A 25,619-nucleotide genomic window follows, 5' to 3' on the forward strand; every position below is an offset into this window, starting at 1 on the left:
ACCATTTCCCCTCCTGGCTCCCATCCATTTCATTTAATGTAGCACTGAGCAAACAAACATACACACCTATCTGTTTTCTTGCTAGAATGCAAAGGCCTGTACATTACTGCAATTCAACTTGTATTCCTGAAGCCTAGCACAACACCTAGGACGTATATTTAATTTAAGTAGTAAATTACTAAAATCCTCTTTAAGGGCTCATAGCAAAATTAAGAGGAAGGGAGGTGAAAGACGAAGGAGGGAAGGAAGGAAGGAGGGAGGGATGAAAGGAAGAAAGGAAGGAAGGAAGGAAGGAAGGAAGGAAGCAAGGAAGGAAGGTGGGGAGGGGAGAGAAGGGAAGGGAAAAATTCACAAATGCCTTCTCCTGTAGCCCAGTAACTTTTTTTCTCTAAGATATGCCACTCACTCCTTACTTTGTACTAAGGTGATTTATGTTTTATTCTCTTGTCAATGTCCCAACACATACAGATCTACAAACTTCGTGAAACAGGAAACCCCTTATATATTCTCTATTAATTATCTAGCACTGTGCTCTGCACATGTTTGTGGAAGGAATTTTCCTTGGAGGATCCAAACTATCCAAGCTGACTTTAGGCATATGGGTGCCATGAAGAGAGAGATATATAAGAAAGTGAATCTGAGAAAAGAAATAAATGCCAGCAAAAATAAGAATTAATTTCTTTAAATCCTACAGAGTCATTCTCTTTAGAATATTCGCACATATTTATGAAAGTAATTTCAACTTCATGACAGGAAAATACTACTGCTTACAGATATTTATTTTTACATTTAAATAATAATGAAGAAAATTCAGAATATAATAACTAAACATTATCAAAAGCATAATTTCTTATCCCTGCAATCTTTCTCTGATCATCTAATTTATAATAAATGCAGCACATTATCAAAATCAAATTATTCAAACTGTTATTTTAGAGTAAATGAACACCACTACCACCACTACCATGAATCTGCTGTGTAGCCAAGAAATTAAGCAGGCACTGTGGAGGCAGATTTTGCACTATTTACCAGGAGGTTGTTCTTAGGCAAGTTATTTAATCCCTCAATGCCTCAACTTCTCACTTGTACAATGGGAATAACATTAGAACCTACTGGACCTATTCATAGGTTGTCGTTAGGATTAAATTGTGTAAAGTATTTGGAGCAGTGCCCAGCTGGTAATGCGTATGATGGAGGTGTTTGGTTTTATTAGTTTTTTGTTGGTTGGTTGGTTGGTTGGTTTTGAGACAGAGTCTCGCTCTGTCATCAAGGTTGGAGTACAGCGGTGCAATCATAACTCACTGCAGCCTTGACCTCCTAGGCTCAAGTGATCCTCCCGCCTCAGCCTTCTTATGTTATGTTATGTTATGCTATGTTATGTTGAGACAAGGTCTGGCTCTGTTGCCTAGGATGGAGTGCAGTGGTGCAATCTCAGCTAACAGTAACCTCAACCTCCTGGGCTCAAGTCATCCTCCCACCTCAGACTCCCAAGTAGCTGGGACAATAGGCAGGTACCACTATACCCAGCTAATTTTTTGACTTTTTGTAGACATGGGGGTGTAACTACGTTGCCCAGGCTGGTCTTAAACTCCTGGGCTCAAATGATCCTCCCACCTTGACTTCCCAAAGCACTGGGATTACAGGCATGAGCCATTCTGCATGAAGCTAGGACTACATGTGTGTGCCATCATACATGAGTTTTTGCTTGTTGTTTGTTTTGTAGAAATGGAGTCTCACTATGTTTTCCAAGTTGGTCTCTAACTCCTGGCTCAAGTGATCCTCCCACCTTAACAACCCAAAGTGTTGGGATTACAGATGTGAGCCACCATGCCCAGCCTCTTACTATTTTTATTCAGATTTCACTATGCTTTTTCCACCGTGACTTGATGAGTTTTACCCTGAGGTTTTTATCTACGCATTTGCATATCCAGCATTAACCTTTCATATTCTTCTCCACCAGTCATGTACATTCCATTATTAAATTTTCTGCAGAAAGCCTAACACAACTCCACCCGTGCACTAGATACTCCTTCAACATGCAACCTCTTGGTAAATGAATAGTCTTCATTACCTTATTTTGCTCTGGCACAAATAAGGTACATACAATAAATTCATCCACAAGATTTATTCAGCAGTTATTATTTGCTAGGTATAAATAACCTCTGACAACTGGGATAAATTCTTTAAGTCTAATACATAATCCTTGGATTTAAGATTTTGTTTTGAAAAGAAAAGATAAAAATAAGCATATGAAGGCCAAAAGAATATGGAAAGAGAAATAAAGTAAAAATCCTGTTGTATAGGAAGATTTGGATAAATGGAAAGAAAAGCAGAAATGATTTCCTGTGGGGAATGCAGTAAAGTTGTATCAGGTGCTTTTAGGTATGTTGTTTCCTTAATGTGGACTTAGAAGGGGAAGTTTCTTTCTAGTTCTTCAGTATTTTCAATTAACATTGATGCAATAATCTGCATGCAAAAGATGCACCATAAAAATGTATTATATTATTGATGGAAAAATTTAATTATCTTTAATATAGTAGAACTACTGCTTGCTCAAAAGAAATTTGAATACATTTAAATAATTAGATTGTTTATGTGATTTTAATGCATAAACCTAATGGTGCATGAAAATAGGTGACACGTTCTGTTTCTTTTTATATTGATTACTAATTAGTATTAACTTAATCTTAACAGTCAACAAATTGACTTCAATTCATAGGCAAGTGGGATATTAAATACAGTAAGGCTTAAAAAGTAAATTATTGGCAAACATAGTACTTTACTGATTATTTACTGATAATAATACTGATTATTAAATACTGAAATTTAATATTTGTTAAAAATATTAAATTTCTGGAAAATAGACATAGTGCTACCTGAATGCTAGTATAAACTCTAACACTTATACAAATAATACAAATCTGAAATATAAGCAATGAACTTAGTATTTATTGAATACACACTGTATGTAAAGCAATGAGCTAGATATTCTGAATTATACAAAGACGAACACTGTACATGGTTATTTTCACACAACTCACCAAGTATACAAGAGATATGTATATATTTTCATGAACTGACAGAAGAAGTAAATCTTAATTTTGTTCCGAGGTGTGCGGAGGGCTTTATTAAAGAAAGGCAATTTGAATTATATTTTGAAGGAAGAGCAGAACAATCAGACAGATACGTGTTTGCATGGTTCAGGAGGGAAGAGAGAAGGAAAGAAAGACCACAGTACTATACAACTTTGGCCAATAGCAACTCATGTCAGTGTAAATGGCACCCACAAAAGTGTGACATTCACAGCCTGCATAGCCATGTGTGGTAGCCCTCAGAGGAGAACTTTGTAGGCGAAGAAACCAAAACCATGGAAAAAAATGGTTAAAAAATTATCAAAACATTAGAACTATGTGTCATGTGGAGTGTATCTGGAGAACAAGTTGTAGAGATGCCTACTAAGGGACACATTTGAAAAGTTATTTATCAACTTAACAAGATAAGCCAACAGATGAAATGAAAGATTAGACTGGATAACACCTAAAGGACCCTATTACTTCTGGAATTCTATAAACCTAAATCCCTACTACAAGACACAAGCAATTACAATAAACTGGTAAATTTCCATAGTGAAGAATAATATGATGTAAGTAAGAGATACACAGCTACACTTGATAAGAATAATGAGCAAAGACACAAGTGAGGTCTTTAATATTTACCTGACAAATTAAAGAAGTTCCGTCCTTTGCTTGATTGGCATCTGCTCCCAATAGAAGCAAGCATTCAACCATGATGCTGTTATTCTGATCACACGCTCTCTCTAGCATCACATTTTTTAAGTCATCATCCATAGCTACTTTTGCAAAACACTTGCAACAGAGGTTTAGAAACTAAAAAGAGTGGAAATGAGAATTAGAGTCAGATAAATACATAACATTTAGGATGCAAGTGGAAAACATTGTACCTGTTGATCCTTTTGTTCCACGATATTGGAAGACATTTGATGGAATATTACTAAGTCAAACGAATGATGCACCAGCAGCTTAGAAAAAGATGCTGACAATTTGAGGATTGCTAAGATTGTCTGAAATCCCTAAAAGTATAAGAAAAAAATAATAAAATAAGCAATTACAGGCAAAAAGAATAAACAGTATAAAGCAGAGAGTTTGTATATGAAACAGTACCTAGGATGTTCATTTAACTATAGATATACTGGGTTGGTGCTTGAAAGTATTTATCCTGTAAATAAATACTCCCTCTCTCTCTCATGACTAAGAAATATAGCAGGCACAAAGAATAAAATGCTAGTTAACCATCCAGTAGCAAAGCAGAAAAAAGAACTAATCCCCTCAAATTTGGTTTTCAAAGATGCCTGTCTAAAGCTATAGTTGTAGGATGAAACCCAGATATTAAACAGGATTAAAACAGTTGGATCAGCAGAGCTACACATCCAAATAGGAAAATAGAGTAAAAATTTTTATTATAATATGAACAGTAGGTTCTCTAGAGAGCCTAGCATATCCCCCAACTTTCTGTGCTGTCTTCTGAAAAGTTTACCTCAAAAAGGCTAGTGTGGACTCTTAGGTTTCATTTATGTTGAGTGTAATAGAGAAGCATTGAGGGCACTCTGAGGATTACATTATAACAATAAGTTATTTATAAAGAACACCATTACTTTTTTAGAACCACCTTAAGCACATCCCCAGAGTCTGTCCTCTTCACCCATGTGATGTTTTAATGAAAGATTGGGATTTGACTTTAGTATTATTTAGCTTGGATAAACCCAAAGATCATCTTAACTTTTTAACATTTTATTACCTCTAAAATTATGTATTAATAAAATTGGCCAGGCACCATGGCTCACACTTGTAATCCCAGCGCTCTGGGATTGCTTGAGCCCAGGAATTTGAGACCAGCCTGCACAACATGGCAAAATCTTGTCTCTATGAAAAATATTTAAAAATTAGCTGTGTATGCACCTGTAGCTACTCAGGAGAATGAGATGGATCACTTGAGCCCACCCAGGAGGGTGGGCCCAGGAGGCAGAGGTTGCAGTGAACCGAGATTGTGCCACTGCACTCTAGCTTGGGCTACAGAGACCCCATCTCAAAAAAAATTTAAATTAAGTTAAATCATCTAAATATTGAAATTATTACTTCAAACTCTTATGATGCTGAGTTTCTACAAATACTAATATTTGATAAGCAAAGTAGCCTTAATTTATGTATGTCTGAGGGACAGGTGGTCTACCTGCCTCCAGAGCCAGAGGTCCCTGAAAACGAGTGAATGCTGCAGCAGAGCAGGTCATGCAAATGTGCAGAAAGCACATCAATCGAATTAAAAACTTTTAAACACTGAACTGAAGGCTGGGTGCAGTGGCTCATGCCTGTAATCCCAACACTTCAGGTCAGGAGTTTGAGACTAGCCTGGTCAACATGGCAAAACCCCTCTCAGCTAAAAATACAAGCATCAGCCGAGCATGGTGGTGCACACTTGTAGTCCTAGCTACTAGAGAGGCTGAGGCAGGAGAATCGCTTGAACCCAGGAGGCAGATGGTGCTATGCACTGAGATTGTACCACTGCACTACAGCCTGGGCAACAGAGTGAGACCCTGTCTCAAAAAATAAAACAAAACACTGAACTGGACAAATCAAATATGTTGGCAGGACAGATTTAGTTCATAACCTCTACTGTAGAGATTCTAAAATTTATGCCTAGATGAATTAATCCAGAGTGACTGAGAGTTCCATACCTGCATAAAATCCTTTCCTTTCCCTAATATTACTTTTAATCAATCCTATCTTGGTCTAATCAGCCTATCCTGAAGCACATTATGAAAAGCAGTTATAAAACACATTGCTGCCAGTTACAAAAAATTATTTCCTGAGTCGGCCGGGCACCTTGGTTCACGCCTGTAATCCCAGCACTTTGGGAGGCTGAGCAGGACAGATTGCTTGAGACCGGGGACTTTGAGACCAGCCTGGGAAATATGGTGAAACCTCATCTCTACAAAAAATACAAAAGTTAGCCAGGAATGGGAGTGCATGCCTGTAGTCCAAGCTACTCAGGAGGCTGAGGCACAAGAATCACTTGAGCTCAGGAGGCAGAGGTTGTAGTGAGCTGAAATCTCCCACTGCACTCCAACCTGGGTGACAGAGTGAGACCCTGTCTCCAAAAAAAAAAATTCCTTAGTGTAGTTTATGAAAGTTGCAAACTCCACAACCAAGACAGAAACTCTTGAAGAAAAACTATTTGTTTTGCTACAATTTAAAAAAAAATTATTTCTTAATCTCCCCTGAACTCACTCTAGGCCAATATCTTGAATTCCTTACAAAGATAGTTATTATATATCATGTTTTAAATTTTGCTTGATGAAAAATGTTAAAAACATTTTTTCACTGCAAGGAAAAAAATCAACAAGTCAAATTACTAGAGGTAAGCAAACTACAATAAAACCCAGAGAGTGACAAACTTTGGAATATTTATGAATTCTATTTATCTAAAATCTAAGTGAATAAATTCAGCTAGCTGGGATTTCTTAGCACAGTCTCTGAACTTTTATGGGCAAGATAAATGGTGAATAAACATGCTGACTTTAGAGATTTAATAATGAAACACTGGATCTTTAGAGATTCAATCCAATTTTCTTTGCTTGTATAATTAAAATAACTACAAAATGATAAATGGTTTTCCATTAACTAGAATACCCCATTCATGCAAAGTGGGAATTACACAAACTGCTCCAGAAGTGAAATTTGCACAAGTTCCCAAATTCTTTCCAAGATAATGCACATACTTCAGTCTGTACTTCAGCAACATCCTTAAATCGGTATAAGCTGGAAGCCAGAATTTTTGCCAGCAGATGTCCAGTTCCTATGCATAAATTCTTCTTTGTAATCAAGGATCCTATAAGACTTAAACCCAGACACTGAATTTCTAGACGGAAGAAAAAAAAAAAAAAAAAGAATTGTTTTAAATCTCAAAACTGAAGAAAAATATTTACAGACATCCAGTCGCCAGCTAATGGCCTACAAAAATCTATTCTAAATCCAGAATTCAAATTGTACTGACCTTGGTCATCTGGATACATCTGCAGTGTGTGAAGCACTGAATCCATAGCACCTTCCAGGGATAACACCTCTAATGCATCAGTAAAATGTGCAATAGAAGAAATTACTTTTAATCCACATTTCTGAATCCCAGGATTTCCAATGAACTAAAATCAAAAGAATACTTGCTCTTAAAAATGAGATCTTAATACTTACCTTAGTTAAGACCAGTTATAGACTGACGAAATATAAATCAATTAATCCAAACACAAATTAGTATCCTTGATTTTGTTTTCTATAATATTAATTACGTTTATGCATTATGAAGAATAAGAGTTAGCATTTTTACAATTAATGAGAGCTTGCTCTGTGCCAGGCATTGTAATAAATACTTTGTAGGCATTTTCTTTTCATAATCTCATGAAATCCATACTGATATCATTCCCATTAGAAGAAGAATTCACTGAGGATTAGAATGGTTGACAATTATTCTCAAAGTCCACACTAACTTAATAGTTAGTAAAATGTAATGACCAGTAAAATGCAATGCTGCCTCTCAATAAAGAAAATACTGATAATTACTCTTTACTGCAAGTTCTTTGCATGCCTTATTTCATTTGTCTCCTCGACAGCTTCATGTAATAGGTTTGCCAAACTTTACAGATGCAGAAACAAGAGCTCAAGTCACAGAACTAATACGCACTGGGCCTGGGACTTGAATATAAATATTTCCACCTTAAAAACCCCGGATCTTAATTACGACATCATTCAACCTCTTTAATCTGAATTTCCTCCAGATGCTTTTTGACATTATAAAGGCATTTTAATACAGGTCACTTCTTTGTCCAGACCATCCTACTCATCAACCAAGAAGAAAATGCAACATACATCTAACTCTTATTCTGGTCATCTCTGCCTTTTCACACACAAGCAATACGCTCCAAACATCTACCTTGGTGTGAATGCTCAACTCATAGCTTTTCTTTCAAAAATTATAATGCCATCCTTCCCAGGAATTTTGCTTTCATTTAGATGATGTTTTGCAGACACTCGTTTCATGGTACCTCCACTCCAAAGACGTGATGGCCTCCACCACAGATAATCCAAAGAGCTGAAATAGCTTCAAGCCGGATGTCTTTGACCGAAATCTTCTGCCTTCCAAGCTTCCTCATTTCTGTACTCTCAGTGAACAGATTTCTATCGCTTTCTCAGTCTAGTCCCCTAATGCCTCTCAATTATCTTTATTCATCATCTTCTTTACAGAGGCTGAGAAGTATCAGTTTCTCACCCTGTGTCCTTCTACTTCACACTTTAATTGCTCAGCTTGGACACCATTTCATGTATCATCTTAATAAGACATTGTCTCCCGTGACGTTTTTGTTTCCTGTCACTGTTTCCATAAGCACATCAGCTTGGAGGCCAATTAAATTTGGGTTTAAATTCTGCGAATCTGAGAACCATTAAATAAATCTGAGAACCATTAAATGAATGAAGTAACAATTACTCAGACAATGACTACTAAGAAGTGGTAAGTAAAAAGTGAAACTTCTATTCAAGAAATATAAAGAAATTCAGAGTCGTGCGAAGTGAAATTGGAAGGCTGGTTTGCTGTGTGTCTCAGCTCCCTCATCTCTAAAACAGTTCTCCTAATGCAGGCTGTGATGAGGAGGAGATGAGATGGCTCTGTCCATGGAACAGACCTGGAGAGAGCAATCATCACAGGTCAGGCCTCAAGCTAAGCGCTGTCCTCAGAGATGAAAAACTTCAGAGTTAATGAGAGATTTTCCCTTAATCGGTCCTCTCTTTCCTCAAGTTACCACTTTTCCTTTATTTCTAAATTTATTAATAGAAAAGTCGACTCCCACTACCTCCACATTCGCCTTACCCTTTAATTTCCTATAATCAGACTTCTTTCCTAGCCATTCTGAACATAAACCAAAGAAAAAAGTCCAATAACAACTTAATTGGTGCTTTTTATCCCTTAATTTCCATGACACAGTACTCCCCTAATTATTCTCAATCTTTAAAACCATTCCTTTACCCATCTTCTTTACAATCTCTTCTTTCACCTCCAAACCTTGCCCAAAGTTCTTTCTATCTTCTATTCATGGGTGGGATTTCATACACTAAGATGACTTCAAGTCGTAAGAACAATAGCAATGACCACAATGACAATGCCAAAACCTATGTAGCACTCGCTCTGTGCCAGACATTCTTTTAAGTACTTCATATGTATCCACCTTCTTAATCCTCCCAAAACCTTTGTGATGTAGACACACTATTGTTGTCCTGATGTACAGATGAAAAAAATTGTGACACAGAGACATGTGAGCACACCAGTCAAAGCACAAGTTTAAACTCTCTAAAGTTCTAAGCCCAAATTTATTTTTGCTTGATACCAGTATCTTAAATTCAAATATTCAAGGCCAAAAGTTAGTATCTTCTATAAAACAAAGTCAGATTGTCATTCTGAACTTTCTGTTTGATTAATAGGACCAATATTCCTGTTTGACAGGCAAGGCCAGCTTCACAGGTGTGTATTTGTACAATCATATACGGCTTCATGCTCAGAGAGCACTTGCTTCAATGCTCCGTCGTCACCCTTGTAAAATCCTTAATAATTTTCAAACAAGGAGAGTGCATTTCCATTTTATTACACAATTACATATCCACTTCTGCTCCCAAGCTCAAAGCGTATCATAAGCTTCTTTTTATGTTAAAATTATATCAAATTGATATTTATAAAGCACCTACCTTTGTCCTTAATAGCTCTACATCTAATGAGTTTCTACTCATTTACTGGTCCTTTTACCTGGAACTCCCCTAGCCTCTAACCATTTCAGTCCAGTTCAATGATGACTAATGACTTGTAACAGATAATCTCTGATTTGTCTATGCAAAAAGAGAATTCAGAGTATCACATGATAACATGTGATGGTGCATTAATAAACTCATAATTTTAAATATGAGCATTTGATTTTTAAAAGCTAAGTAAATGTTTAAAAATTAATATTTATATATACATATATGTATTATATAGGTATGACTATCATGATATTTACAAACCTACAATAGAATTTCCTTCAGTTATCTAATGCTCCATCTTGCAATAGTAACATATTGCACTGGTGCTCAAATAGGGATTAAAATCAATTTACTAGTGTCTACTTAGAAGGTGTTTTTCAAGTGAAACTCTGGAGATGCCAACAGAAGGATGGCAGCATCCTACCACCTATGCTTTATTACTCTCTAAGTTTTTTTCAGAGAATCCATAAATATTGAAATGGTTTCTCTAATGAGTGAGCTTGCCAGGTCAACGGAAAAATACTCATGCTGGCCTCTTTCCTAGCTACTAGGTAAGTAGATTAGCCAAAGAAAGGAAAACAGACTCACGTTCCCAGATAATTTGTGTTTTGTTTTCTCCCTTTCTCCTTTTTTTCTTATAAATCCCATCTCTGATTTTGATAAATAAGCTAAATGTTTGGAATCATCTCCCTTGTCTATAAGTAAGTGGCATGGTGATAGTGTCTCTGGATTAGTCTTTGAAAAATTAAAAGACTAAGGCAAAAGAGATCCAACATCATATGACTGATAGCCTCAAAGAAGAGAGCTAAAATAATGAAAGAGAAAAATACAGATATTTAGGCTGGTCACGGTGGCTCACACTTGTAATCTCAGCACTTTGGGAGGTCGAGGCAGATTGCTCGAGTCAAGGAGTTTGAGACCAGCCTGGGCAACATAGTGAGACCCTGTCTCCAGTTTTGTATTAAAAATAATAATAAGTAAGTATATCCAGTCCTACTTCCAAACTCAAAATGCACCACAGGTTTATTTTCATGCCAAAATTATATCAAATTGATACTTATAAAGCATCTAACTGTATCCTTAATATCTTTACCATGTATATGTATATGTATATGAAATATACATGTGTATAAAGATGCAACTCAATAAAACTTTCCAGGAAAAAAAGTTGAATGTATAGCTAGAATGAGAATACCATATCCCAGGACTAACATTGAGATATATCCTACTAAAGTGGATGGATTTCAAGAGAAAAAATTCTTTCAGCGCCAGGCAAAGAATCCAAGCACTTAACAGTAAGAAACAAATGAAGCTGGTCTCAGACTTCTCCACTAAAACATTCAGTACTAGAACACAGTGAAATGCCTACAAACACTTCAGGGAAAAAAAAAACACAATATTTTATAACCAACATAACTTTTTTTAAGAGTGCAAAATTTATAAAGGCAAAAACAGCAACAATGAAATATAAAAATTAGATATTCAAGAAATTAAACTTTTCTAAAGAAATTCAGACAACTAAAAGATGAATGGAAAAACAATAACAAAAGCACTTGAGATGAAGACTGATTCCAAATAACTGCAGGAATAAGATAAACACAAACTTAGAAAGCATAATTAGAAAGCTGCATATAAATATTATCTACTCTGCCAATGTGGAGTTAGTTTATTGAAAAAAAGTAGGTTGGAAAACAGGAGATATCAGAAGTGCAGATACTCTCATCTTATATAGCCAGGGATCAAAAGATACTTTTAAATCTAACAGTAATAACATTAACATTTATTGAGTGCGTACTATGTGTCAATCATTATCCTGACACCTTTGCATGAATTATCTTATAAAATCTTCAACGACTCTAACTGAAAAATCAGTTATTATCTCCATTTTATACATAATAAAACCAAGACATTAAGTACTTGTCCAGGGTGCATAGTCTGTAGGTAGTAGTGTCAGACTTAAATTCAGATATCTTAATTCCAGAAACCACAAATTTAGCTATTAGAAAATTTTACATAGCTAAAGCTATAAAAGCGAACATACAATTTGCTACAATTGGGTGATAAAAGTAAGGGAGAGGACATAAGGCAGTGGAAATATATTAATTTCAGCCAAAAGGGTGCATAAGGTGTCAACACACAGGAAGAAAAAAACGAATACCTGGGGAATACATTCATACACATAGAAAATTGAAGATTTTTCCAAAGCAGCACATTAGGAAACTCACCTCATTGTTTTTTAACATTTACGTAGGATGATATAATTTGGAAATGGTATAATTTATCTGATTAGTCTCTATTGATGGGTACTGCATTGCCAGGAACAATTAAATTAAGCTGCAGTAACAATTCTCAAAATTTTATGGGGTGCAAAAATAATAAGCTCCATTATTGCTCATGCTACATATGTGTTGTAGGTCAGGAGGGGACTCTGCTTGTTGTAGTCCCTCAGGGACCTCCACTGACAGAGCAACTACTATCTCAAACACTGCAGGTCAACGTACCTGAGACAGTGCTCCCTCCATTTACAACTCCCTGACCAAACTTTGTCACATGCTTCAACCTAACTACTAAATCCTATGCCAGAATCACCAGAAGGTGGAGAACTAAAAATATCTGGCAAACAGCATGAATGATTACCATGTAAGCTTTTAGTTTGTTGCCACATTTTCAATTACAAATCATGCCACAGTGAACATTCGTGTCTAATAATCTTTCTGTACATGAGCAAGTATATCTACATTAAAAATTCTTAGAATGAAATTGCTGATCAGAAAATATGGCATTTTAATTTTGATAGATATTACCAAATTTCTCTCCAACAAGCTGTTTCGTTATCATTTACATTAATAACAATTATAATTGAAACTTTTAATGTGTACATATACCAATTTCATTATAGATTATAATCTCATCCATCTGTAATTTGTTTTGGCAAAAGGAGTAAGATATTCAGCTTCTTTTGCTTTTCCCAAATGGCTGAAGAGTTAGTTGTTCCAACACAAGTAACTGAGTAATCTATTTTCTTCCCAGCAGTCGAGGAATATCATAACATTACAAATTTTTATTTAAGTCTATTTCCTGAGCCACCCTTATGTGGCACTGATCTGTCTCCTCTAGTGCCAGTATCACACCATTATAATTACTAAAATTATATAATACATTTGATTATCTTTGGGAGTTAAGCCATATGAATTAACACTTTTGTTTAAAATTCTCCTGATTACTCATATGTATTAATTTTTTCATGCAAATTTTACACTAGCTTACTTAGTTCCAGAAAATACTATTTTTTTTTTACTAAGGGTTCATAAACATAGATCAATTTTCATTTTTAAAAATTTAGTCCTTTTATCAAAATAGAAGATGTATCTTTTCATATATTCATCTACTCCTCTCTACCCGTAAGCTTTGTAGTTTTCTGTATATTCATCCTGTAAACCTTTTATAAATTTTACTTATATGCAATTTTTTGTTATTGTTATTGGTGTTGCTTTTGCAGATGAGCTCTTTTTTTGACGAATATATTCAATATTTAAGCCTAATATATTGAAATATATTCAATACTTAGCCTAATATATTGAAATATATTCAATATTTAAGCTGAGTATATTTTGCTTCAAGGTTTTTGTGAAGCTCACAAGTTCTCTGATTTGTGCCCATTTCTTCTGAAGATTTGTTTTACTTTACTGGATTTCCTCACTGAAGAGAACAGGAGTGTCACCACATATAAAACACAGATGCAGCCAAAATGTGTAGAGTCTATTTTCTGCTTTTTTCTCTGGAAACAATAATGGACAAATATATCTCTCTGGAACAGGTGACAAAGTCTTCATCTGTGGAAAAGCTAAAAGGATCAGGCATAAATGGAACATTGCTGTTCTAGACAGAGATTTTAACTTCAGCTTGAATTTTATTGCATTTTTATGTATCCAAACATGGATTCGCTTTCATAAATACTCTTCTTAGTCTCTGCTTTATAAATCAGAGTTGAATCTCAAGTTCTACCTTATTTGGAACTCTGCTCTCCAAGTTTAGATGTGTTAAAATGTAATTCATTTTATCGTGTCTGCAATATTTTGACCTAAAACCTCTGATGCTTTGTAATTACTATTCAGAGTAAAATCACAGAATTTTGAAGCTACAGTAATCACTCTTACCTCTTACAGCCATTTTTCTCAACCATGGTGAAGGATTAGAGGAATTACACTGGAGAGGTTTTTGAAATAAAATATTGTTACTTGTGTTTCTCCATGACCTTAACTCCCCACCTCTAACGATAATCAGTGCTGAGTGAAAGGCTGTGTGTCATTACTGAAGTACTGGCATGGGGGGAAAAGCAGTGTTCAACCATTTCTTCTCTGATGGAACAAAGTGATTTTCTCCACATCACATCGCTTACCTGCTCTCTTGGCTCCCGACTGCTGAGGTTACATCTCACTTAGGCTTCTCTAATAACTTTAGAGAATGTTGGCTAACTGGAACCAGTTATATATATGGCTTTTTTGGTACCTCTTCCACTTTTCACCAACACTCACCATGAATAAAATTAACTGTTCCCTCCTCTATGTACTTAGCCTATGTTCACAATGCTGGTATCCCTCCTAAGTGCTGGTGTAGAACAACTGATTTTATGCACAGTTGTTACTCCTCTCACAATGAGGCAAGATAGGTATTAAAAGGAAGTAACCATGTCTTCAGGACGCGGCAACTGTGGCAATCTTACTGTCAACATAATAAGTTTCAGCATTCGCATTGTAGTCCAGTTCATTCAAGCAAAGGGAATTCTCCAGTAGGGAATTGCCCCTGTAGGGAGCATGCACATTTTGATTTTCCCTGTCCTCAGACTGACCCTTTGCTCATTATAACAGTAAAACACACGCCGCTGGGTGGAGATTTCAGAGTTATGAGACATGGGATATATGAACAAGCATGTACAGCTACTGCACATGTGCACCCAGAGGACAACCTAGAATATGCTTACTAGTAACACCTCTTCCCACCTGCTTATGAAAAGTCATGTATGACTCCCACAAATGGAGTCTTCCTAGTGCCAGTCTATGCAGTCTCCTCCTTACTAGCAAGCCCGCCCTGAATTCTGTCAGGGTAAAAGTGTCTATTCCTCACTTAACCTGCAAAATATTCTTTCTTTTGCAATAAATTACTCGATGCTGCATCTCCTCTGCTGTGTGTCTCTTGTTTACAGAAAAGAACTCAGGTTTCACAACAAACATCAATAACCGGATTACGAGATTCAGGAAAGAAGGGTACAAAGCATTTTTATTTATCTTCTAAATGCCTAACAGCTTCCCTCCATATACTTATTTTCAACAAATATTTCTCAAGTTAAATTTAACCCATTACAACATAAATTCTTGCCATACGCAAGGATTGTATTAAAGTTTGAGTATAAATGACTCAAATATATTATAGGCAGTGAGTGACATTATAAAGTTCAATTTAAAATGAATTTTTAAGGGAGATCTCTTTGGAAGCTACTTTAATTAATTTATGACATTTATCAAAGTATATCAAATCACATGGAATCATTTCCATTAATTACTTTAAATAGGCTCCTCCTTTTATAAAAACGTTCACACTAATCATGTCTTTATTCTTAATATCTTTAATAAAGAACCAATGCATCTTATGCAAAATTTCCAAAATTTAATTCCACCAATACTTTTTGCATTACACAATTTAAATGTAATTCCCTTTTTCTCTTTTTCATATTCAGTATGATTTATTGATACTTTAATTATAATATAGGAACATAGATATATAAATGCTAAAAAATAGAAACAATGTATACCAAATCATTTCAGAGGTTATCTCTTAGGAGAGCAATGAAAAGGAGCACAGGGAATCAAAGAAGACTTTACTGTTTTTGTTTGTTTGTTTCTGTTTTTGTTTTGGTTTTGAGACGAAGTCTCACTCTGTCACCCAAGCTGGAGTGCAGTGGCGCCATCTCAGCTCACAGCAACCTCTGCCTCCTGGGTTCAAGCAATTCTCCTGCTTCAGCCTCCCAAGTAGCTGGGATTACAGGCATGCGTCACCATGCCCAGTTAATTTTTGTATTTTTAGTAGAGACAGGGTTTCACCATGTTGGCCAGGTTGGTCTTGAACTTCTGACCTCGTGATCCACCCGCCTCAGCCTCGCCATAGTGCTAGCATTACAGACCTGAGCCACTGTACCCAGCCGAAGACTTTACTTTTAACCCTGGTATGTCTTCATGGGCTAAACCATATACCATGAGACCAGAAAAGAAAGATAAGTAGCGGGAGAGGACAGACAGAAAACAGCAGCCATAGTACTCAGCATGACTCATGAGGTCTAGCTGCATATCTGGCTCTTTGGTTCTCTTTTTGGTTGAGCAAACTAGAGTGGATTTCTATTACTGGCAATCAAAAGAATCTTGTCTACATTTGCAATTGATAATACACTTAGCTGGACTTAGCTTAGTACGTATCTTTTCACTTCCCACATCTTATGTCTCTAACCACATGACTTCCTGCAATCATAGTAAACGCAGAATAGAAAACTTCGACTGAAAAAGCCCCCTAGTTCTCCAAATTTAATACTTTAGTTAACAGTGGAAAGACAGAAAACTTATATTCAACATACCCTGTTCAAAGCTGCTAGGACCAGTTTGTGAATATCATTCTTGAAACACGGGTTTTTAACCATATTTAGCTGACGATGAGATTCTGTATCCTCCCTGGATTCTTCTGGCATGCCTAAATGCACAGATAAATAAATAAAGAAAGACTTTTCTTATAAACATTTGAGTTAAACAGACTGTTACTTTCTAGAAATTGTCATAATTAATCGTACAATATATGTGTTGTACTTTTTTCTAGTACATGTTTCCTTATCAAAGAAATAACCAGAAATTTTAAGGAATCTATAAAGATAGTTCATCACTGAATATAAAATAAATATAATGTGTAAGAATGCTTACTGAATTTGAAGTAGCAAAAAATTATGATGGTGAAGCAATTTTCTGTGGCAAGCCATCATTTTTTGTGTGAGTAGGCTGTGCTTTAAGATGCTGGAAGATTTGTATGCAACAATGGACAACTTGAGAAAAGTTCAAAGTTATTTGGACTACAACATAAAAAGGTCAGAAATGAAAAGTAGGCAAAAAAGAGTAGCTGGAATAATCGTGGCAAAAAAGTAAGATTTGAGTTTCAGTATTAAAGTGGTAGAGAACATGTCGTTTTTTAGAAGTCCTGTAAAGGCTATAGAATAGCATTGTTATTTTTAAAAAATCATATTCCTTATTAAGCTACACTATGGCTGAACTATGCTAAAAACACTACAAGTCAAAAATGTGGTAATACAACATATAAGTAAAAATATTATGAATGAATAATGTTTTCCAAACCTAAGATTATAGACATAACTGTTAACAAATAATCATTTATAATCTTCCACTTTAATAATCTACATTAATACAAACTATAAGCTGGCTACAGCAGGCTTTTCATTTATTTAAGAAGAATTTGAGGCCAGGCGCGGTGGCTCAAGCCTGTAATCCCAGCACTTTGGGACGCCGAGACGGGCGGATCACGAGGTCAGGAGATCGAGACCATCCTGGCTAACAAGGTGAAACCCCGTCTCTACTAAAAATACAAAAAAAAACTAGCCGGGCGAGGTGGCGGGCGCCTGTAGTCCCAGCTACTCGGGAGGCTGAGGCAGGAGAATGGCGTAAACCCAGGAGGCGGAGCTTGCAGTGAGCTGAGATCCGGCCACTGCACTCCAGTCCGGGCGACAGAGCGAGATTCCGCCTCAAAAAAAAAAAAAAAAAAAAAAAAAAAAAAGAATTTGAATTCCAATTACATGCCAAGGATTTTGTTAAATGCTGGGAATACTATGGTAAAGAAGGCAGCCTTGATAACCACCCTCCTCTAACTTTCAGTCCTTATTTTAAAATGTATTCAAAGAGGTTCTGACATTCACTGCAGTCGTGTGGTCTGGGGCAAGTCCCTTAAACTCTCTGTGTATCATTTCCAATGACCAAGACCACACTAACTTCTGAGGCTGCCTATTATCCCTTAAGAAAATGTGACCACTAAAACTGGCCTGTTTGAGTAGTAAAAACATCATGCTACATGTAAATGGGTCTTACTAAACATCTTCCTTATATTAAGACCAAATGAACATTCCTGTACATTTCTTCTCCAGTCTTTGTTCTATCACTTGAGGTCCTATTATTCAAATGGATATAATCTCCTTTCTACATAACAGTCCTTTAAGTTGTGCAGATTGTACATTTTTTTGAGAGCAGTGTCCATAACCTCATCATCTCCCCAGACCTTAAGGATTCTAGACATAGTGCTTTAAATACAACAGTTGTTCAGGACAAATTTGTTGCACAAACATTTATTTTAAAATGCCTACTCTGGAGTCAGCCTGCATACGCTGAAAATCTGGTGCTGTTATATCAGGCCTGACCTTAAAAATCTCTACAATTCTATGCCTCAGTTTTGTCGTCCATACAATACCAAAATAACAATAATAATAATAATAATATCTGCCTCATGGAGTGTTGTGAGAATTGAAAGAGTTAATATACTTAAAACACTTCAAACAATGACTAATACTTTTTAAGTTCTCCATGTTCGTTTAGTATTATTACTGTTACTGGTTGTGAGTAGATTTTAACAGAGTTTCATATCCCCTTGAGTCATCTCTTCTTCAAATAAAACAATCTCAGTTCCCTTTATTGCTCTTTTTGATGTGCTTTTATCTCCCTAATCACTCTCCTCTGTATACTTTCCTATTCGCCTATATCCCTTCTTAAAGAATTTCACAGGCCGGGCGCGGTGGCTCAAGCCTGTAATCCCAGCACTTTGGGAGGCCGAGACGGGTGGATCACGAGGTCAGGAGATCGAGACCATCCTGAGCTACACGGTGAAACCCCGTCTCTACTAAAAAAAATACAAAAAACTAGCCGGGCGAGATGGCGGGCGCCTGTAGTCCCAGCTACTCGGGAGGCTGAGGCAGGAGAATGGCATAAACCCGGGAGGCGGAGCTTGCAGTGAGCCGAGATTGCGCCACTGTACTCCAGCCTGGGCGACAGAGCTAGACTGCGTCTCCAAAAAAAAAAGAATTTCACATTATTTCCTCTAAAACTATAAAACTAGCAGTAACTCAAGAAACAACAAGTCAAATATTTTATTGAAGTAACTGGGTCTTTATTATTATTTTCTTAAAGCAACCAGTTCAATGTCTTCAACAAGTTGTTATAAAGTAAAAGAGAAAATGTACAGTAATAAATTGGAAGAAACTTAAGATACATATACTAGACGCAATATGTTATCCTTGATTGGACACTAAATTATACACATTTGCCATAATGTACATCTTTGCCACTAAAAAACCTGAATATAATCTAGTTAATAAATGAATACATGTACACCTAGGTATCTTATAAGAACCTCAACTTAGCATGTTCAAAACAGAATCATATTCAACCTGGAAACTACCGGAGTATTGCTACCATAATTACTTGTTGATACCTAGAATGATATGGTACTGCACGGCATGGTACATAATGGTAGGGTACAATATAGTATGGTGTAATGTGGTAGTATAATATGTTAGCATAGAGTAAATGATTAAGCCTTTACCTACCAGAAGAATGTACTTACATACTAATATGTTTAAAAAATGTATTTTTTCACATAAAGTACAGTCCTCAAGTGATTATTTTCAAGGCCACCCATAATACATCTGATTGATTGTTGACTAAAAATTTTGCTTCAGGGTCAGTTTAAGAACAATAAAAGAAAAGAAATACTGTATTCCAAACTTACCTTTGGACTAAAAGAATATTATTTCATTAACAGATACAGTTTTTGAGTGTCCTCTGGTTATCTTTAAAACTCAAAACCTCTCTCAAAAGAACAAGGCTGTCAACTTTAAGGATAATCAAAAGGCATTTTTATTGTTTTTAATTACAATCTAAAAATAAAATTCAATAAAACCTGCAATAATATTTGCAAGCAAAATTACATCTGTTAAATTATGTCTCAAAATTAAGCTGAAACTATGAATAGGACACCATGATTCAATTTTTAAAACACTGATTGAATAGCCACCAGAGGACTGGAAAAACATGACTAAAGAAAGCTCTGTCCTTAAAAAACTTTTATATCGAATAATACTCTTATACAGAGAAACATAAAATGTCTATATAACTAGAGAAAATGATAGATTTAGGAAGATTTCATTTTAAAAGAACAAAGCAAAAACGACTGCAAAAGATTGGGAACTTCACAGAACAAAGCATCATTCCTCATACTTAGGGATCACGATGTCACATCAAGCAGATCTCCCAACCATCTGTCCAATCTGCCCTCTCATCTGTGTTTCCACTGCAGGGTTCCTTCACCAGGTCTCACTTGACTACCACAGACCTCCAACCCAACCTCCTTTTATCTAGTCTCTCTCCCTGTCTATCATCCTTTACACCACAATGCTATTGTCTTTAGTTGCAAAATTCGGTGTGACACTACAATCTGTAAACACTTTTCATAAACTTGGATTGACCTCCATTGTTAAAAGGCATAGATTTTTCAACACTGCATTCAAGACCCTTTTCTTTGGGCCTCAGCCTGTCCTTCCACACTCACCCCCATGCACTACTCTCCTCATCCTCTATGCCTCACTCACCCCTGACCATGTGCATGTTCTTCTGCTTGAAATGTCCTCCTTGGTCTTTCTGCCAGGCCAGCTCTATTTACCCTTCCACCTCAAATATTATAATCTCTTTCCTACTCCTCTGAAGAAATTATTTGTGCCTCAATCAATATTCTCAAAGCCTTTTATACACGCATCTATCATGGCCCCTCTCACACTGCCTATTAACTATTTACACGTCCATCTACCTCTAAGCTCCTATAATAGTACAGTTGTGCTTTTTTTCCAATTCATCTTTCAAAGCTTAACAGCACCACAGTGCTTAGACCATAAGAAGCACTTAATAAATGTGCTGAATGAATAGAGACATGGGTATTTTAAAGGGGCTTTTGAGAACAAATAAGGTGATAACAGATGTAAGTAGGAATTAAAGGTGGGTGGAGGGTGGAAGCCATTGAGGTAAATGAGTACACGCCACATTGGAGAAAGATTAATTCAATCACAGAGTAAGAAAAGGATGGAAATGAAGGAAGAGAATAGTTATGAAAATTAGCTAATAGTACAATTCAAACAAGTGAAAAAAAGTTTGAACTCAGATCACGGCAACAAAAATAGAAAACAATTATCAGAGATGAACACCCTCCTTAAAAATAAAATCTCCGCATCTTACATTGTAGTTATTTAAAATAAATAAATTACTGAATTTTATATTTTTTATAAAAATTAATCTAAATGCCAATTCTGCATCATATTTAACTCCTGTTTTTGTTTTTGGTGTAACAGAAAGATTTACATTTAGTCAACAGAAACTAGTCTTTTAATATTTGCCTAGAAAATTGCTATTTCATGAAAAGTCAAAAATCCCTTTAAATTGTTATCTGTTCCCACAATCAACTATGTAACTTACCTAGCACTATAAAATGTAAAATAGCTCGAAGCGCCTCCAGCTGCACTGGCAATGATGTCTCATGACTCTTCATAACTGTTATTATTTTGGGGACCACTGCTGCCATTGTATCCAGGGAAGTGTTGCTGGGGATATAAAATTGGCATGTTTATTGGAAGACCGATCTGATTCAGTGGTATAAACACCAAATTGAAGTAAGTACAGGAGGACAGAACCAATATATTTTATCAGGAAAGACTATATGAAAATGCATTTGAAATCAGTAGTATAAGCATACATAATTTTAATTGTCTAAACTTTGAACTCATAAGATAGAATTCATAGTAACCTGGGAATTATTTCATTTCATAAAACTAACAACATCCTTCTGACCTAGGATGGGTCAATGACAACAATACCAGCAGGCAGGTGTTATTATCCCCATTTTCTACATGAAGAACTTAGGCAGATAGAGGTTAAATACTCAGGTTTTGTCACTAGAAAGTGACAGAGACAAGGCTAGTACCCAAACTTGTCTGACCCCAAGATAAGGCCTCTTTACAGCACATGAACCTTCCTCTTCCAGATTAACATCACTGGACTTCTTATATAGTATCCTTAATTATTTTTGTTTTACAGTCTTGTTTTCTCTAGGGTATTTAAGCTATTCTTTCTTTTACATATGAGCAAATGTCACTTGACTAGAATGCGGTAGGTACTATGAACTTTAATACAGTCAATCCTTGCTTCACTTGCTAACTGAAACTTGTGCATATCAGAACCATGTTCTCACTTTGCACAGTTCTGTGGACACTGAGATATACTCCTTCTTTGCCAACTTAAAGTCCCAGTTTAAACACATCCCTCTGTTGGAGCCTCCCTTCCCTAGGTAACCTCAGCTGGGTCCACTCTACTCTTACCATTGTGTATTTTACACACTACTGTCACTGCATTCTAAGACTGTATTATGATAACCTGTTTACATATCAGTCTCTCAACTAACATGAGTTCTCTAGGGGCAGACACATTGCCAGAGCCAACGTGGAATCTCCAGGACTGCAACTGCACACATTTTACTTAAGAGCATGCAGCCAGAAACATTAAATGGCTTGCCCAGAATCTACAGAATCCTAGACTGGAGTTTATTCCACTGTGTTTGTGCCTCATTTATAAAGGTTTGCACACTTCCGGCACCATTAAAATCAACACTTAAGATAAACTTTTCATCTCAGTGTTCAAAGACAACATTTAAGTAAGAGAAATACAGCTTAAAGAGATACATAAACATAGATTAGCTAGACTGATGTTAAAAACAGTGTAACCCTACTTCTTACAAGTCTGCAGTTATGTTACATTTCATGCTATATAGACTTCATCTATTCACACTTAATAACAGTATAACAATAGATATAATTTGTTGAGTGCTTAAAATGTAGCAGGCATTATCCTAATCCCTTTGTAAAAATTAATTTATTTAATCCTTACATTCTAAGCTTACAACTTTCAAGGTTGTTATTATCATTCTTTACCAATGAGGAAGGTGAAGTTTTAGAGATGAAACAGTTGGCTCAAATTAGTGGCAAAGCCAGGAACAAAATTAGTTTTTACTGCAACTTCTGCGCCAATTATTTTGTCTACACATGAGAGTTTTCTATATAGCCTCTTTTTGTTTGAAATTTACTCAGACAATGCCAAATTTACATCATATTTTTTGGCTTAACAAAATGCAAAAAGGCACTGAGCCTATTCTACAGTAGGTACCTTCTGCATATTATTCATTTTTAGTCTTTTAAACAGGTTTTTTTTCTTTTAAGCCACAAGTTCTGCCCACACCTACCACCCCTTACCCCCACCTCATCCCACTCTGTCCCACTACCATCCACACATAGATCAAAGGATCTGGTCTCTGTTGTGCCACTAACCAGCAGCTGTATAATCTTAACATCTCTGCACTTGGACTAGGTGTAGTTAAAATTTTCCCTAACTAAAGATTGAGAGCAGGAAGAGAAGCGAAAGTTCATTCAAATGAAGGAATAATATATTCATTGTGAAAGAACAACAATTAGAAGCTATATCCTGATTTTATCTTTTATAACTTTCACACACACAATATTATAAAAACTGCTGTATGCTATATGCTATACAATTACCACTTTTCAAAATATAGTCAACATCAAGCATCAGGTTCAAAAGCAAACTTTCAACATGTTTCCACAATCTTGCCATTCCTTTCAGTGTTCAGATAAAGTAAGTCTATGGTACTAGTGACACGAGATTACATTGCAAAATGCTTCAATTTTCAAGTGTCTTATGTTTTTCTTTTTCTTTTCATTGTTAGAAATACGCTTGAAATATTGATATTCTACCTGGCCCAATATGATATATTCTGTACAAGTTAATGAATCTATATTACCTTCCTTCAAAAAGATGATTTAGCATTTTACAGCCACTTTCAGCCACTTCAGGAGAATGTATATGCTTCTGCATTAACTCCAAAACATTCAGGTATATTCCTTTTGATAACAGGATTTTTCTGAAATTAACTGAGATTTTTTAAAGTGTCACTTATGGATATGAAAGCATATTTTCATAATTTTACCATAAGATTTAGAATATAGTCCATCATATACAAAGGAATGGAAAGCATTTACATAGAATATAAGTAATTACGGTTATTTTCACAAAGTAATGCCAAACTCTAGGAAACATAGAGATATGCTTTACAACTGGTATTTCATTTATTTGTGGAAAGTAACTATATTCCAGCAATAATGATTAAGCAATAATTTTCTTCTTTTTTTGTTGTTGTTGCTTTTTGTAACAGCATCTCTCGCTGTTGCGGAGGCTGGGGTGCAGTAGCAAGATCATAGCTTACTGCAGCCTTAACTTCCTGGCCTCAAGTGATCCTCCTGCCTCAGCTTCCAAGTAGCAGGAACTACAAGTGTGCCACCATGCCTGGCTAATTTTTGTTAATATTTTGTTGAGAGGGGATCTCACTATGTTGCCCAGCCTGGTCTTGAACTCCTGAGCTCAGGCAATCCTCCTGCCTTGGCCTCCCAAAGTGCTGGGATTACAGGCAAGAGCCATCACAACAGGCCAATTTTCCTCTTTGCAATAAACTTCCTTCACTAAACATAAATCTATTGTCTTCAAGTTTCCACATAAACATCAATTGTCTTGAAGCCTCTATAAAAATATCAATTCCAACATTACACACTGTGATTCAACACTTTGAAAGTGGCAGAAAAAGAAACATAAAAAGTTTTAACTTAAGTATTGTTTTTAAAATAAGTAGTCTATCTCAAGAAGATAGGACAAAACATGGAAACAAATAGAAATCACATACACATTCTAAAATACTGCCAGAACCTGAAAAACTCGTATCTTTTAAACACATTCAGAATATCACACATTAATATACAATAAACAGTTGGTTACTTTGCTCGATCACATCAGAAGTTGTAACAACCTTTCCCAAAGTGGCTAGCTTCTAGCCAAGACAACGCTTTAAAAGACAAAAACGACACTAGATCAGTGGTTCTCAAACTTTGGTGTGCATCAGAATCATCAGAATAATCCATGTTATTAAAACATGGATTGCTGGGTCTCAACTCCAGGATTTATGGTTCAGAAGGTCTGTATGGGGCCCTTGAATTTATATTGTTTATCAAGTTTCCCCAGCAAATGCTGCTGGTCCAGGAACCACACTTTAAGAATCACTATCCTAGACAGTAACCCAATGTGTGACTTGAAAATTGAAAGCAATAAACCTAGGAGAAGAAATTTCATCATAAAGTCACGTTAGACCTTACAGAACATTTTACACGCTATCGCATCTACCAGCTATGTACATAATACTCTTGATCTCATCCACTCCATTTTAACAGGAAATTAACTGCTTTAAGAGGCAAAAAACAATATGCAACACCCTGCAGGTATTACTCAATAGACACCTTCTTTCCTGGCTGCCTATTCACAACTTCATCTCCTCTGACTTCTAACGTATCATATTCTCCTTCCTTGCTTCATTTTTTATTCTTAACTGCCTCAAATATTACATATTTTAGTTAGTCTTATTATCTTCCCCACTACAGTTTAAATTCCACGAGCCTGGGATTTTTACTTAATGAATGTATCCCAAGTGCCTACAGACACTAGACACTTGGGAGCTCAATGAATATTAGTTAATTAATCGAATGGAAAATGTCACGCAAGATGTGTGCAACCTTGGGATCTC

At 35.9% G+C, this 25,619-nt stretch overlaps 1 protein-coding gene across 2 annotated transcripts in view; it reads right to left on the bottom strand.

The window, feature by feature from the left end:
- Window positions 1–25,619, bottom strand: part of LRRK2 (leucine-rich repeat kinase 2) — a 141,178-nt gene that overhangs the window by 86,882 nt on the left and 28,677 nt on the right. For both annotated transcript variants that reach the window (XM_011936108.1, XM_011936107.1), the window contains exons 12-18: window positions 23,796–23,925; window positions 21,404–21,528; window positions 16,474–16,586; window positions 7,069–7,213; window positions 6,794–6,933; window positions 3,962–4,090; window positions 3,717–3,887 (exon numbers count right to left, since the gene is read on the bottom strand). In XM_011936108.1, coding sequence (XP_011791498.1) covers window positions 3,717–3,887; window positions 3,962–4,090; window positions 6,794–6,933; window positions 7,069–7,213; window positions 16,474–16,586; window positions 21,404–21,528; window positions 23,796–23,925 — 953 coding nt within the window. The remainder of the gene's footprint in view (window positions 1–3,716; window positions 3,888–3,961; window positions 4,091–6,793; window positions 6,934–7,068; window positions 7,214–16,473; window positions 16,587–21,403; window positions 21,529–23,795; window positions 23,926–25,619) is intronic.

The sequence above is a fragment of the Colobus angolensis genome, unplaced genomic scaffold (genome assembly GCF_000951035.1).
Source record: "Colobus angolensis palliatus isolate OR3802 unplaced genomic scaffold, Cang.pa_1.0 Scaffold150, whole genome shotgun sequence".
In the NCBI taxonomy this organism is placed as follows: Eukaryota; Metazoa; Chordata; class Mammalia; order Primates; family Cercopithecidae; genus Colobus; species Colobus angolensis.